At 38.4% G+C, this 16,217-nt stretch overlaps 2 protein-coding genes across 4 annotated transcripts; one reads left to right on the top strand and one right to left on the bottom strand.

The window, feature by feature from the left end:
* Positions 1-81: 81 nt before the first annotated feature.
* zgc:112271 (bolA-like protein 2) lies at positions 82-7,127 on the top strand. 2 transcript variants are annotated; one of them, XM_032583269.1, is made up of 5 exons: positions 82-204; positions 401-469; positions 1,951-2,048; positions 3,487-3,576; positions 4,604-7,127. In XM_032583269.1, exons 2-5 carry the CDS (start codon positions 407-409, stop codon positions 4,659-4,661), a joined length of 309 nt encoding a protein of 102 aa, XP_032439160.1. In that variant the 5' UTR covers positions 82-204; positions 401-406; the 3' UTR covers positions 4,662-7,127. The 2 variants fall into 2 exon arrangements, with proteins under 2 accessions (XP_032439160.1, XP_032439161.1); XM_032583270.1 differs by lacking the exon at positions 4,604-7,127 and having other exon boundaries at positions 83-204; positions 3,487-3,731.
* Positions 7,128-8,654: 1,527 nt separating this feature from the next.
* On the bottom strand, positions 8,655-16,213 carry LOC116732777 (protein C-ets-2-like). Of its 2 annotated transcripts, XM_032583246.1 has the most exons (8): positions 14,679-16,213; positions 13,118-13,237; positions 12,815-13,012; positions 11,834-11,905; positions 11,561-11,743; positions 10,036-10,242; positions 9,836-9,954; positions 8,655-8,879 (listed from the first exon to the last, which is right to left on the bottom strand). In XM_032583246.1, exons 1-8 carry the CDS (start codon positions 14,701-14,703, stop codon positions 8,655-8,657), a joined length of 1,149 nt encoding a protein of 382 aa, XP_032439137.1. In that variant the 5' UTR covers positions 14,704-16,213. The 2 variants fall into 2 exon arrangements, with proteins under 2 accessions (XP_032439137.1, XP_032439136.1); XM_032583245.1 differs by lacking the exon at positions 14,679-16,213 and having other exon boundaries at positions 13,118-14,333.
* Positions 16,214-16,217: the final 4 nt, after the last annotated feature.

Here is a 16,217-nt window from a genome sequence, read left to right on the forward strand (position 1 = left end):
AACAATCACTAAAAAGAATTTTGTTGCGTTGTCGTTGGACTCCCATTTCGATGATCGTTTGTTGTTTTAAAAATTGCGTCACAGGTTAGAAGGCCACTGATTGGCTAAAATGGTCATAGCTATGAGTCAATTGGATACTCTTTTTGGGCCATAATAACGTAACCGGTTGTCCGGTGTCCACTTGATGAAATCAGCAGATCACAGGTAGCATTTAGTTATTGTATGCTTCTACTGTGCTATGAGAGTCACACACATGGACTCTCGTGTAAATTGTTTAATACCGGAAGTCTTTGGACGTTAACTTTCTAATTTGTTTGTTTGTTTCTTGAATAAAACCGTATTAAAGATCTTTAAGTTGATCCAGACCCGACAGTCAGTATTTCTGTATGTATTGTTTCAGATAATCATGGCAGTGTCAGCAGATCACATCCGGGAGAAGCTTATTAAGGAGCTCGAGGCAGTGCATGTGGTAGGTCTCTCTCTGTCATTTCTTTGATTGTTGTATGTGTAATTAAGCTGCTTCAGTCACTACCATCAGACTCGGTGGCCATCATAGTTTAGCCAATCAGATTGAGTTGTGGCTTTAACTGGGCCACCACAACCATTTGGTTCTAGTTTTTTTCCGGCTTGTTGTTCAGGGTTTTGGATTGAATCCCATTTCCAAAGGAACACTTGACACCTGGCTTTCCCATTCATCTAGGCACACAAATTCACTCGTACTTTGACTATCCCACTGAGAAATGGGCTGCTCCTTTCAGAACCTGATACATCATCAGTTCTCAGTGAGTGCTTGTATGTAAACATCTCAGACTTATTCTGGCCTATATAGGTTGGGTAGATGATTACCAGTACTCTAGATGAGGACTGGTGATCATAGAACAGCATGCGGTGTTCTATGTCCACTCTGGAAGAATTAAAAACAACATGCTAAATGTAAACAATAAATGAGCTTTAATTATTTAATTGTATTTCGATTTTGCCATTCTACCTGGTAGAGTCCAATCTGAACTGTCAAACTCTGCTCTGTGCCAGAGTAGAGAAAAAAAAGTCAATCATTTGAATTTCTCTCTTAGACCACAAATAACTTCCTCCATTATTATTAATTATTATTATTATTATTATTATTATTATAGTCACAGTTCTGATTACAGACGCTGTCAGTGTGCCATCTGAACAATTTTTGCTTTGGGGAGATTCAAACCTGATTACCTGTAAAACAGACCAGTTCTCCATATTCCCTCAGTCAGCAGCACTCAACAACAGCAAGCTCCTTTACGGGAACCATTATAAGCTCCGTCTGTCTGTCAGATTCTAACATCATTGATCTTAATCAGCGTTTGTAAAATTAATATCTGGGCATTATCCCGGACTCCAACGTCTCTCTAATCAAATGGCCAGAGACTTAAAGAGGAGAGGCAAAGCAAATGAGGTAGGAGCAGAGAAAAAAGTTCCACCAAGAGCTGGAAGGAAAAGATCCGTAGATGACAAGAGCTATATCAATATTTAATTTTCCTTTGGAAAAAATAAAGTATTAATGAACTGAAGGAATTAATAAACAAAGTAGTGAAAGTGGTGAGTGGGAGATGCAGAGCTGCATCATTACTTGTATTCTGCAAATACATAGTTGACTTTGGGGAGCAACCTAGTGATAAGACAACCTGACAACTGATTGTCTCGCTGTCTGCTTCTCTGCAGCCTCTTCCTTCATTCTCTTATGAACATGGCAGCTTTATTGTGTGGAATTACTTGCTAAATAAAAAGATAAAAGAATTTTATTTTTTTTATCTCATAAATACAAAGATTGTTCAGTTAGAATTTTCCAGTAACTATTTTTTTCCAAAGGGAACATTTCTATGGGCAGTTTGTCTAATCAGTAACAAGATTTCTGATCATAATGTCTGTTTTACTGATGCTGGTCAGTGAAGTCAGTGTTGATGTTGTGCTTTTCAGGACGTAGAGGATACCTCACCGGAAAGATGTGCAGCCAGCTTCAAAGTCCTGGTGGTGTCGGCGCAGTTTGAGGGGAAATCGTTGTTACAGAGACACAGGTGGGATTCAGCGCAGCTGCTGCTGCTGGAACGTTTTATTAGTTTCTGATACCTACATGGTGGAAGGTTACTTACACATTTCAAATCTATTTCTACATGTGCATCATGATGCTAGAATAAAGTATTTGTGTATGAACCAGCAGATTATAGTAAACATAGTCCATTTATCAGTAGAGATTTAAAGCTCATAGTTCAAACATGTCTCTCCAGTGCAACATCCCAAACATCTGCAAGTACAATGTTGTTAGCTTTGATCGCTAATTCAATGATCTAAGCTACCGTTCATGTTTAGTTCAAATCCCTGTTTCAGATTGTTTCATAATCATGTTTTTAGTCATTGAAATGGGAAATAAAATGTTAATAGTTCATGAAAAACCTGGAAAAGGACATTAATTTAGGAGATTTCTGGTTTAAATACCTGGGCTCATCCATCCAGAACCACAGACGATGCACAGGGAGGAGAGGATGACATGGTTTACATGATGGTACTGAAACCTGACATGATGTAATCTGGGTTTCCTTCACAATCTGGAAAAATCAGGAAAGATGTGGAATTATGTATTCCAAAGATCTGGATTTATGAGGAGGGGTGAAGACATGCAGCAAAGGTCTCAACAGTTGGAATCAAACTATACATTTCTTCTCTTCAGTTGAACTCCCAACAGTCCTGCACTGCTTCACCATCAGTCACATGACACAGCCAGCCCCCTAACTCCTGAAACACAAATGGCAATGAGGTGGGAAAAAAAGAACTTTGGTTGTTAATGTCAGCCCAGTTTTACTTATCAGACCAATATGTTAAAAAATGACTAACATCGGCCAATACCGATGTGGAAGCCTATACTGTATATCGTACATCCATATCCTGCAAACCTGAAGCAGAATCCAGACGTTAAATGAGCATAACGACCACACACCAAAACACACACACTTCCAGGTATCTTTTTTTTGGAGATAAAAGAAAAGACCGGAGGCCGTTCTGAAGGTTTTAGGATTCTGGACTGGATTAGAAATTAATCAATCAGAGGGTAAGATCTGTGATGTGAGATTAACATGTTATTAGCTTTCTTTCTGAAGTTCAGTGAAATGTTTTACTCTACTTGAAGCAAATTTAAAGAAGACCCTGAGGTCCACCCAGCCTCATTATTACTTTACACATTATTTACAGCTGCGATCTACTTCTCCTCACTGTCTGCTTCTGAAGGAAATGCTGTAATCTAAGCATGTACTTTGCAGCTTTTGTTCACCAGGTTACAGAATCCTGCAGAATAACCAGACTATGAGGATGACTCTAGAGAAGTCTGTCAGACAGAAGAAAACATTCAAAGTTTGACTAAGAGCTGCAGATGTTTATTGCTGAGCTCTGCTGTAAACACACACTTCACTTTGAGCCGTTCTCTCTGGGAACATTAAACCGGTGTGCTGTCTGTGTTTGCAGGATGGTGAACATGTGTCTAGCAGAAGAGCTGAAGGCAATCCATGCGTTTGAACAGAAGACCCTCACACCAGAACACTGGGACAAGATGAAGCAACAGTGACACATTTCCACCTGCTTCAGTTTGCTTCTTGTTTTTGGATTATGTGAAAAGGTTCAAATGCTCCAACTATCTTATTTCTCCGTCTGTCCCACTGATGCAAATCTACTGCAAATGAAAATAAAACACTTTCCTTACTTTTTCTGCATTTGGGTAAATCCTTAGATTCATTTTGTAGTGAAGGAAGAACAGACCCACTCAGTAAATCTTCCATAACGGATTGGTGGAATGATTGGATATCTGTCCATGCTCTCTGCTGCCACCCTCGGGAAGGCGACTGAACCGCAGGGATATGCATAAACAGCAAATACCATTTAGAATAAATAGAAACATATGTTTTATATTATAAATACATATTAAATAAAAATTGCATCAAATTAAATGCATTATTGTCAGATCACAAATTATCAGATGTTTAGAAGGAAAGTGTGATTTAGAATACTTAAAAGTGATTTACAGCATAAAAATACAGTTATCTATATGTCAGTGGCTTTGACTGCCACATGGAAAGTTTGTCCAGATCCTCTGGTTTGGTCCTTTCACAAAGTGATGATTGGCTGAGGTCTTCACCAGCAACCGTCTCAAGTTGGCAGAGATAGGTCCAAAAGAGGGAAATGTAGTTTGAGCAGCAAATATGTAGTTGAATCTGCCTCATTGATGTCAAAGCCCAGAGGAAACGGGTGTATTCACGTAGTGCTAATTCACAGCAAATATAGACACTTGACCAGAAATACAAATAAATTAAAACATATCTAATCTCATAACATATTGAACCTTAAAGCAGATTAAGTACAGCAGCAGTTTGCACAGACTCACTAAAACTGGACAATAAGACATCATTCAGATCTTTGTGTCCCAGTTCAGCATAAAAACAAAGACATGTGTCCATCTTGAGACTTCAGGTGCTGTGAGCCATTTTAGCATCACTTAAACAGCCAACCTGATGTCCTGAGTATCGTTGTCAACCTTGTTCATCTCTTCCTTCCTGATCAGTCCAATAGAGAATCTTTGGGAAATGATGCAACAGGACATTCACATCTCAGATATGCAGCCATATTTTGTCTTCAGAAACCTGTAAAAAGCTTTTATACCCAGTGAGTTGCATGCTTAAAGGGTCATAAATATTTATGTCAAATTACCCTGCAATATAAATCACATCTGTTTATTCACTTGTATGTATGGGGGTAGAGAAATATTATTAAGTGGAGGTAGATGCTCTGCCTGTGGAATATGAACACCACATTTTTTAAGCTATTTCTAAAGTTTTGTTGTGTTTTCTTGCACAATGACAATAAAGGAATTCTGATTCTGATTCTAAATGCAGAGAAACTCCGGACCAAGACCTGAACCCAGACAGTAACTGACTCACCATCCAACCCACGGCTCATATGTTAACATATGTTATCTTACCAAGCATCACTGGAGAGATTCTGGATGCAGACGTATTTATTCATAATACTAAAACATACTTCCTGTTTGCTGTGATACTGCCAGCAGACAATAAATTGTACTGGAAACAGTAAGTGCAGCTCTATGGATGATTCACTGTCAGGAAGGCCGAGTGCTTAAAGCTCTTTAACAAAGTGCGACTTGTTCAACCCATGTCCCAGCTGATGGCAGATCTTCCACTGTGAATGTGATGAACATTAGTGATCCCTGCCAGAAACTAAATAACTACATGAGGCGGACCCCCTGCTGAGACTCAGGGGGCTCAGAAAGCCAGTAGTCGCTCAGTGAGATCAGTTGGTGGTAGCTGAGCTAATGGAACCGAACTGATTCAGTCAATTCGCTGATTTTCACTTCAGTGCTGATGTGGCTGTTTGTGTTGGATGAATGCAACCAGCAGCTCCTCCAGAGAGCCCAAGCAGTTTCATTTAATATCTGAGACAACGGCAGGGCTGCTTTATTGATTTATTTCCCTCTAACACAGCAAGACAGAGCAGGAGTTCATGTCTCTGCCTGTGGATTTTGGTGCCTCATTTTACTCTTGATAAAAACATCTTGATATTACCTGTGATGTTGGACTAGAGTGGAGTAGAGTAGCCTGCAGATAAACATTTTACCAATGTTGGATATAGTGCTTTTTTTTTCTTACAGTGCCACTCACATCAGTTTGTTGCATAGTTCCAACCAGAAAAGACGTCAGTTGGAGATGCAGTTGTAGTTACAGGGTCAGAGTTAGTAATCATTAACTTTAACAGGTTCCAACTGCTGCGTCCATCGTCCGACCCGATTGGACCCCAAAACGAGTCTGGTTGTTTAGGGCCTTCCTCTGTCCCAGCTGTCTTGGACAGACTGAAACGGCCAGTGACTATTTAAGCAACTATATTAGCTATAAGCTGCTTAATTAAACCTCTAGAGTCTTTCTGTTGTGTTTGCAGAGACATTATATGTCTTCATGGTTTTAGATAACATAGATATCAGACGTACAGCATCTGTGATCATTACTGTCTTACCACAATTTACAGGTTTAATCTGGATTCAGACTACATTATTTGAACACGTTAATCTGCTTTGATCTAAAACTGTTCCTGTATGTTTGGGGTCGAAGGTGACCCTTCACCCCTCCCCTAAAAATATTTTCATTCATTCAAAGATGTCAAAACAATGTAAAAGAAACAACAGTTACAAAAAACTTAATGCAACTATTTTTGATTACATGCTATTTAGTTAAATTAATTAATACCTTTCTCAGTAATCAATATAAATGTCTGTTTGAATGTTTCCACTTGTATTTTGATTATTTACCTGGACTTATGCTGAGGCTCGGAGGCATCTTTACCTTTTAAATTCCACTCACTCATTCCAAAACATTACTATTATTTCCAGTCAGGAGACGCATTGTGGACAAATTAAAAGATTACTTTAAACCTAAATTTATCAGAGGTATGAATAACTTTGGGCCTTACTGTGTGTTCTACAGTTACATGTAGTGATGTATCATCATGAGGAAAAACCAGAGGTTTGGATAACATTAGCTCCTGTGGTTCCCTCCTTTTGATGCTGTGACTCAGAGCCTCCTCACCGCTTCCTCAAATGACATGGATGATGTGATTGTTCAGCTCTGTTCTGTTCTGAGTGGCAGCCATGCTGACCACCAGACACTCGGCTCTTCCATTAGCAGCTCTTGTCAGGGTGAGTGGTGGAAGTAATCCCCCCTCAGCCTGTTTCAGTTCTGCTGCTCTGTGATGGAGAAAATCACATCACAAGTCAGCTGGCACTTTAAAATAAGACTGTCTGACCTCTCCATACTGTTGTGTAAACACTGAATAAACACAATAAAGGATTCATTATCATAAATGACTGCATTCAAACATTTTCTTTTCCCTTGATTTGTGCTCCACCCTCATGCGGAACTCTTCCATCATACTGACCCCCTGGGTGGACGTACAAAAGTCTTTAAGTTTAAGAACGAATGTTTACACTGAAAAACAAACAAAAAAATTATGAATATTTATTCAGAGAGAACAACATAATATCAAGTTAGAACTATTACTAAAACTCACATTTAGCGGCAGCCCCATTTTGCTAAACCACACAACCCAGAAATATTCACACATCACCTTTATTTCTCTTACTTTAGCTTATACTACACTGTTTCTTTTGGGAGAATCAGCTGACTCCCAAAAGTTTTATTTCTATTTCCTAAATGCCAAAAATAATGAGAGAGATTTATAATATTTACCTTAATGTATTTTAATGCCACTTATACTGAGCTATAAAGTCAATGAGACAAAACAAGTGATTGTCTCTACGTTCTCATCCAGGATGACTGAACGCTGCAGGTCAATGACTTGATGCTCTGCTGGGTTTCCTTATAGAAACTTTTGAATCTGCTTTGAATAATTAAATAAGCGTACTGTATGATAACTAGGATCAATTGAAATGTATGTGTGATTGAATTGAAGTGATTTTTTGTAAGGGACCTTGACATTTGTTGTGAATTGGAATAATCAACTTTACTGAATTGAATCTAATTATATGTAAGTATAACACTATGGGAATGTCCAGCAACATACTGTTGAGAAGAAGGTGTCTGTGTTCAGAGGTGGGTAGTAACTAGTTACATTTACTCTAGTAACTTTTTGTAAAAAATAAATATTCTTTTAGGAATAATTTTACTGCACACTTTTTATTTGAGTAATACTGTTATGAAATATCACTACTTTAACTTGGGTCATTTCTTGGACAGCTACTTCTTACTTTTACTTCAGTAAAAACACGTCGAAGAAGTGCCTTTAAACTATGCCTGAGTATAATTTTTGGTGACTGTTAGAGATTTATGTGTTTTTGGGTGAATTGACCCCAGAACAAAAACAAAAGACATGGTGAAGACACTGGATGAAAGACGGTAAAAGAGACTAAGTCTGTCATAATCCACAGTGAAACGAGGTCTGTACCATTATGACAGTACACACAAGAGATGGCATCAAGAGGAAAGAACTTCACATAGAAACAGTGAAGCAATGTCTCAAGCCAGAAAATATATTTTAAAAAAATTGCCACTCCAGCATGAAGCACTGATTTTTATTCCCTTGTGAAGGAAACCCTGAATATTTTACCTGTCATACGGTTTAAAAGTCCACTGACCAACATATTGTGAAAATTCAGACAAACTCTGATTTGAAGTGTCTTTCCTTATTTTAGCCTTTAGTTCATAAAAATATTTTTCATAATCGTAGCTTGTCAGTCAAAATAATGAAAAAAGGCGACACAGTAGCTGCTGCTGCCTGCATCTCTTCTCCAGAACATTTCAGTCAAATGACCAGACCTCTGCATAACCTGACCTCATGCTGACGAGACATTTCAGCCATTTGTTTTAGCTGTGTTGGAGCAGGGATCCCTCTACATAGGAGCATAGGAACTCCTGCAATTTGTTTTAATTTTTTTACTTTAACTTCACCCCAAATAATAATGCCACATGAATATAAATATGTTTATTCCTTTGGACATTTTTCCAGTAAGAGACGGAGTATGTATTGAGCATGTTGATCCACCACTTCTGCTGCCAACAATCATATAAAAATAACAAAACATTATTAGAAAAAAAAGTTGCTGGTCCGGTCTCTGGTTATTGCCTTCCTGACCTCATCTTGCTGCTGACGTCCAACATGGCGTGCAGCTCCCCAGGCTCGTATCCCAGCAGGCCCTGCAGGTTGCACACAAAGCGGTAGACGTAGCGCTTGCCGGCTGTCTTGCGGATGATGTTCTTGTCGTAGTAGTAGCGCAGGCCCCGACTGAGTTTCTCATAATTCATTTTGGGTTTGTTTTTCCTCTTTCCCCAAAGCAGAGCTACCTGGGAAACAAATACTCGTCAGAGAACATCCACAATGTGACAAATACAATCTGTGTTCATTATGTATCTGTTCAAGAAAGATGCAATTAGACTACTTTTTTTTCATTTGTTTTAACAATTTTTAAATTGTTGTGACATGTTTAGATCATGTTTTGGTCACTTCAGCAATATGTGTGGTTCATCATAGTGAAGTTTTGTAGTGGCATATCAGTGGTGAGAATCTAATCAAAAAGTCTTGCTGCTCAGCAGAAGAGGGGAAACTAAGAGACCAACGGCAGGAGAGACTTTAGCTCCTTTCACCAAAACACTTCAAGGAACCTTTCAGCATCTCGTCTGCTTGTGTTCTGGGTAAGATCCGACGGGTCAGCCCTCTTCTGTAACACCCCTGGCTCACCAAGCGAGGTCAAGAGTGTAAAGGTCAACTGACTTGAACCTAGCAGAAGCTAGTTTGCCTCTAGAAAAGTCCGACTAACATCAACTAACTTATGGAAAGCACAAACAAAACTCAGAATCCAATGAGAAGAGTTGAAAGGAAAGACATATTTTAGTTTTAGAATTAGAACTAGAATGAATTAGAAGTACTTGGTCAGTTTAGCCTCACTAAACCGACTTCACCCTCCATTGTTGCTGTAAAAAGAGCTGCATGAGAAGCAGACCTGCTCATTTCAGAAGCTCCACCTGTTTGCTATGGATGGCCAGAGGAACCTCAGAAAGCAGGTTTACAACAGGAATGTTTTGTGAAAGAGGCTGAGTAGCTACTCATAGCTACTCAGTAGAACCCCACCTGAACAAATATCTCAACTATCACTGTTGACTTCATTGCTCTCTGTATTTGTGTGAAGCTGTTCAGTCCCTCTGATAGGAGTCTCTGTTTTACATTAAACTGAGTCACCTTGCTGTTACTGATCAGCAGAGATAGTTTAGATGAACCAACAGGAAGATCAGCAGGTTCTTACCTCATCAGGGTCGGTCAGCTTGAATTCCCACTCATCTCCAGTCCAGCTGATGCAGGACTGACAGCTGCGATCTGTTAGGAGCTCCAGCAGAAACTGCCACAGCTGGATTGGTCCACTACCTGTGGGAGGAAGGCTCGCCTGATCAATGCATAAACCTCTAAAGACAAAATGAGTGTCTCTGTCCCCACAGCTGTACTAACCAGTGTAACCAGCTAAAATGGATGCTGGTATCACAGCTTTGCCCACATGTGTTTTGCTGCCTACATAGTCTTTGAAACTCCCGTGTTTCTGATGCAGCATGAAGGCATCATCAGGCACTCTGTCGTCCAGAGGCTCTAAATCAGTGAGTGGAGCAGTCAAAGCCCGTGGGCTGACGGTGGCAGCAGCCCTCTCCTCCAAGGGTGTTTCTGCAAGAAAGCAGGGATAAAAACACAAGATGTGTCCAGAGTTCACTGTTTTATAAAGTATATAGGTTTAAAGTATAAAACTTAAAAAATGCCACTTTTATTTAAAGAATTACGTAAAGTTCTGTTAATGTGATGTTTCTCTTCTCTAACCGAGAAACTCCATCTGAGGCACTTAGCTGTTAACCTGAGGGAGACGACCTCTGGGCTTTGTTCATTTTTCTCAGTTTGCGAGTTTTTCCACAGATTTTCAATTGTATTAATGTCTGAACTTTGACTGGGCCATTCTAACACATCATTTGCTTTCATCTAACATCTAGCTGTATGGTTAGAGTTGCTCTCCTGCTGAACCTGATCATCTAACAGGACTGTTCTTTACTTACATTCATGGATGATGTGTTCATGATGTTCCCAACTGTGCTTTTGCACATGGAGTTGTTCACATGCCATGTGAACAACGACAAAGCCTTTTTGAGGTAATTCACATGGCAAGTACCAGGTTTCTTACAAACATCTATTAGTGAATAGCTAACATTATATTTGTAATTGGCTGAGTCGGGAAGTTTTACCTTTAAAGGTCACATTTAGAAAACGTTTGATATACAAATAAAAAGATGCACATAGTAGTTCAGAGTTATTAATAGATAAAACTTTGTGTGCTGTATTTGTAAATTGTTACATTTTAAAGAGTATTTTCACAGACAAACATTCAGAACATTCATGTTTTAATAGATCAATAACCAATATGGAAAGATTTTTATTTGAAAAACCACAGTTTTCATCAAATTTTCTTATCTCACGACAAACTGAGTTGAGTGGTTTTTATGTGAGAAGTGAGTCAGACTGCAGGGACAGAGGCAATGGGAAGGAAATGTGAGCTAAATTAAACTCCATTTTATTTTCATTACTTTTGTAGCTGTTAACTTGGAGGTTTTTAAAAGCCAATTCAGCAGCTGAAGGTTATTAGCTTTGTTTTTAAATCTACTGAAAGGCTTGCAAAAAGTCTTGTAATTTTCAATGTAGCACAAAAAAGGCAAATGCTAAGATTCATGTACTGGAGGCTGGAAGGAGAATTTAGACAAAAGATGTCTGTCAGCATGAAAAATAATAAAGATTTTCTGCATGTTGGTGAAGTAAATGTTAAGCGTGCATCTATTCTGCTTTGTGTTGAGATTTTATCTCACATTTCTCAGACATGCAACAGTAACAAAGTTCTCCTTGTTGACAGTGAACAGTCTCTCACTGTAGAAAATGATGCAGCCCTTCTGTAATGACAACAATGAAATAATAATGAGGTTTTTTATGAATGATGGGTTTTTACCTCTGTATATTTCTGGTATCAGAAAAGCAGAACTGATGGTCCTTCTGGATTCCTCTGCATTCATCAGACGGTGACCTTCATGTGGGGCAGGAACTGGATCCAGAGTGTGGAGGTCTGAGCTGTCAGCTGAATGATAGTGAAGTGTCTCATTCTGTTGATCCTGGATGTAGTGTGAGTAGTTCTCTGAGGGGAAAAGATGCTGAACTGTAAAGCCAGTCAGAGCCCAGCAACTGAGCTGTTGACAGCCAAAAGGAAGGAGAAATCTAGAGCTACCTGTGTGCTGAAGCTGGTAGGAACATGACGCTCTGCTGCTGCTTAATGAAGAGCTGAAGTTATGGTCGTTCTCTGGAGAAGTTATTTTTAAAACATTAACAGCTGCACTCTGATCCTCATAGCTTCCACAGCAACATCAGCAACTTTAAACAGAATTCAAAAATGATTTAGAGTTTAATACAAAAAAATGATTAAATAAAATGTCTGGTACCAGCTCAATCCAACTGTCTGTCTGTCTGTCTGTCTGTCTGTCTGTCTGTCTGTCTGTCTGTCTGTCTGTCTGTCTGTCTGTCTGTCTGTCTAACTAATAACTAATTTGTCCTTCAGGACTTCTCTGTATTTTACTGCATTCATTTGACCTTTTACCTTTACAACTTTTACAAGTCCTCCAGAGTCTGCTGCTGAGAAGCATCCACAGCATGATGCTGCCACCACCATGGTAACTGGTGGTGATGGTGTGTTTGTGGTAATGTTCAGTGTTTCATGTCCACTTAGCGTTTTGCCTGAAGGACAAAAAGCTCCATTTTGGTCTCATCAGACCAAAGAATTTTCTGGACCTTGGAGTTTCTATCTGAACTCTAGTCCAACCCTGACCTGACTTCCTCATGGCTTCTCTCTTTATGGTGTGACGAAATGAGTTTTCAGCATTTTCCTTAATTTCCCGAGACGCTGAATTTTGGGTTTTCATTTTCTATAAGCCATGATCATAAAAACAACTAGAAACATTTTCAAAATATTTCACACTGTGTATGGAATCTTTGAATAGATGTGGATTGGGATCTCGGGGGTCGGGGGTCAGCTATATGCTATCAAGATAGCAGAAGGGAAAACATCATCATCACGTGTTTGTTGTGACAAATCTTGTCATTTCAATGATAAGATTGCAGTCCTGTCACAGCAGTATCAGTCATTTATATTTGTATGAACATGCAGCCCAGCTGCTGGTGAACAGCAGGCTGTATTGACATGAGAACTGTTTACCCCTCCTCAGGGTCTCCAGGTGCTCCCACAGGATCTCTCCTGCAGTGCAGTCGGCCATCAGGCCCAGGAAGGCCTCCCTGTCCAGCCCACACAGCTGGCTGCCCTGCAGACCCCTCAGCTCTGAGCCGTGGAGGCCGAACTCAGCCTGGCACCAGTCCAACCAGTGGCTCACCTCCCATTCTGACCACAAGCTTGGATCTAGACATGTAGATACAAGAGGTACATAATTCAGAGGTCTTGATACAAATCAATTTAAATAGAACAACTAAGAAATAAACCAAGTTGAGGTTGTAGAAAGTTTACCCTGTGGAAAGTGGTGGTTGATAATCTCCTGGGCAAAACCAGAGAAACTGGCCTGAACAGCCTGGCTCAGGACATCCTTACTGGTTGGGGTGAGAGGAGGGACATCTATGGAGTCTAGCTCTAGGATATAAGTAGAAAAAACAAGCAGACAGGGTACCAGGTAGCTGAGTGTATCAGCCATTATACATTCACCCATCAATTTTCATTAGTTAATTGCCAATATATATATATATGTATAAAAAGCACCAAAAAAAAGTTAATGCATTTCATCAAACTGAGGAGTGTAATAATATAACATCTGAATTAATGTTTGAATATGTAAATATCAGATGTTCAAGTGCAAATAAATGATCTCTGATCGATGGCCGGTGCAGAACACCATGAAGCCATGAAGCACAGTGATGGATGGAAAAATGATCAACATGATCATAAGAATAATGGCATATGTGAGGGTATACTTTATTGATAAATGCCGCAACATTTCAAATCTGATTTCTGTGGGGATGATGCTGACAAGATGAGAAAAGAGTTTCAGATGATCAGACCAGTGTTGCTATGCTGTCATGCTTTTAATGCAGAATGATTTCTGTTTTTTATTTTGTCTTTTGGGTAATTATCCAGCGTTCAGGCTGGGATGAAAGGAAACCTGTAAGCTCACATTTCTAATAAAATGCAGTGTCTGTAATGGCTGCACCATTATTACAAAATAATATTTTCTTATAGTTGGGCAAGTTAGAAATATATGAAGAGTAAAACTGCAACATTACTTATGATAGACATTTTCATTATAGCTACATCTGTTTGTTGAAGGTTGGACGAACCGCTGCAGGCAAACAAAACCACAAATTCAACTTTCCACTGTAAACATGGATGAATATATTTCTGTTTATTGGTTCAACAGTGGAACAAAATTGAACTGAATTTAAATAGCTATTAGTTAAGTGTGATGAATTGTGATTCTTTAATTTCAAAGCCTGCAATTAATTAGATTTTTTTTTTTTAAATCACTCTAATATCTAGAGACATTTTTTGTTCAGAGTCCCAACGTAAAAACTGGCCACTGTCTTTTTATTTTCAATATAAAACACGTAGAAATTGTGTAATAATTAAGGAAAGTCTATGTATAACAAACAAACTTTAATTTAACAGTGTGAATTATGTTAATTTCTTGATTTTGTTAATACAGACTGAAAGAGCAGATTCGTTCTCAGAGTGATGCATTTTTATTGCCAGTGTGTTAAACAGTCACACAAGCCTGGTCAACACTGCAAAACACTGCTGATACTATGATATTAATCATCATTTAATATTTGCAGATGAACATTCTTGTAATGCACTACCAAGTCAAACTGGTAAAAATAATTCTGAAACAGTTTGGACATACACCTGAATATTTTAGTGTTATTTATTATTATGCTATGAATAAGTTGATATGAAGTTAAATCCTGTGTTTATGATCCATAAGCAGTCTATTGCTCAACATTTCGTAGACTATGAATATTGTGAAATTTATCTTAAATGCATTATCCTATGGAAATGAAATGAAAGAGATAAGTCTTACCATAAGCATGGCAGTCCATCTCCATGGAGATCAGGTGGAGGGAAGCAGGAGATCCTGCAGGGCGGAATGATCCTTTAATCTGAGCGCAGGATCTGAAGGTGGGGACAGGCTGTGACTCTCAGTCATGCACATGTGGGTAGGACTAAAGACAAAGATTTAAAGCAAAGTGAAGATCCGGGAAACCAAAGAAGGATAATGTGTTGATGTCATGATTTCATTAATACCTTTTTCCCCAGAATGATGGGAAAATATGTTAAAAATCATTAATAATCTATATTCTGATGATTGATCAGCTATTTTATCCTCAAGTCCACATTGTAAAGAGTTTTAGGGGTAATTTTTAAGTCATTTTGATATAATTATTATTTAGGAGATACATATATTGTAGGAGTCTAATTTGTTTTTGACCTGCAAAGTGTCTTCTGATGATTTTTGTGTTACTGTTTTTACCAATGTGTATTTTGGTTTAGGTTTGTGCTGTCAAGAAACGGAATTGAGGAAAATTCAATTTAAAAATCAACAGTTATTTTTATGAGACCATACTTCATTTTACAACGGTTCATGTTCTGATCAGAGAAAACGTGCATCTTAACTGTTTTAATTAACCCAAAATGCTGTATAATAGAAATAGAGCAATGCAAAAAATAAAAAATAAATATTTTTTTAAGGAAAAAAATGAAACAAATTAAAACTAATAACAAAAACTCAGACAGTAAAAAAAAGAAAGAAAATGAAATCATGGTGGAAAATTAAACTGATGTCTGTCTAAAATGTAAGCAGTTTCTCTTTCATTTGTTTGACTGAAGCAGGCCAGCCTCAGCTACAGGTTCTATTTTATTAAAGGGAGATTCAAGAACATCATCAACAGATCTGAGTAGTCTTGATCACTGTGACTCTGGAGTGGTTTTGTTTTCTGTCTCCTACTTCTCTCTTCCTCTCCTGCTCCTGTGTTAGGAGGTAAGACTGGTTACTGCTGCCTAAGAAGAACCAGCAGGACTCACCTTCAGCACCTGATTGTTAAATGTGGTTGATGTAAACAAGCTCTCTGTGTATATGAGTTTATCAGTATTTCAGGTTACATTGGCACAAGTGAGCAAATAGAAATATATTTTTTAAACAGGAGAGAACAAGACAAATTCATCTCTGTGCGCGCTCCAAGACATGGTGAAGGATCAGCAGTGTTTGAAGTGCAGCGTCTAATTATGTCTGCAAATTTATTCCTGTTTGATATAAAATTCTGCAAATTTTTCCAAACTTAATTCATAAAAAGCCTCTTTAGATAAACTAACATAGTGATTGATAAAGAGATGAAAATGTAGTTGGATTCTCCAACTTGTAAATTGGTTCAAATTTCAGAAAGCAAAGCAAGACAACTTTCTATCATTTAGTCATTTTAAATTTATAAAATGTATAACATACTTAAACTAATTTAACCCATGTGAGAACTGATCGGATATCAGATTCAGTAAGATCCCATACTGGGGTCAAATCTACACGCTCTCCAGAAGTCAGATTAGTGTGACTGAGATCCTGAAATGT

Source organism: Xiphophorus hellerii, chromosome 14, assembly GCF_003331165.1.
Source record: "Xiphophorus hellerii strain 12219 chromosome 14, Xiphophorus_hellerii-4.1, whole genome shotgun sequence".
NCBI classification, from domain to species: Eukaryota; Metazoa; Chordata; class Actinopteri; order Cyprinodontiformes; family Poeciliidae; genus Xiphophorus; species Xiphophorus hellerii.

Coding starts and splice junctions, on each gene's coding strand:
- zgc:112271 (XM_032583269.1), top strand. CDS start 407: ATGGCAGTGTCAGCAGATCACATCCGGGAGAAGCTTATTAAGGAGCTC. Junction 470..1,950: donor AGCTCGAGGCAGTGCATGTG/GTAGGTCTCTCT, acceptor TGTGCTTTTCAG/GACGTAGAGGATACCTCACC. Junction 2,049..3,486: donor TCGTTGTTACAGAGACACAG/GTGGGATTCAGC, acceptor CTGTGTTTGCAG/GATGGTGAACATGTGTCTAG.
- LOC116732777 (XM_032583245.1), bottom strand. CDS start 13,313: ATGGGTGAATGTATAATGGCTGATACACTCAGCTACCTGGTACCCTGT. Junction 13,013..13,117: donor CAACCACCACTTTCCACAGG/GTAAACTTTCTA, acceptor CTACATGTCTAG/ATCCAAGCTTGTGGTCAGAA. Junction 11,906..12,814: donor CCTGGAGACCCTGAGGAGGG/GTAAACAGTTCT, acceptor TAACTTCTCCAG/AGAACGACCATAACTTCAGC.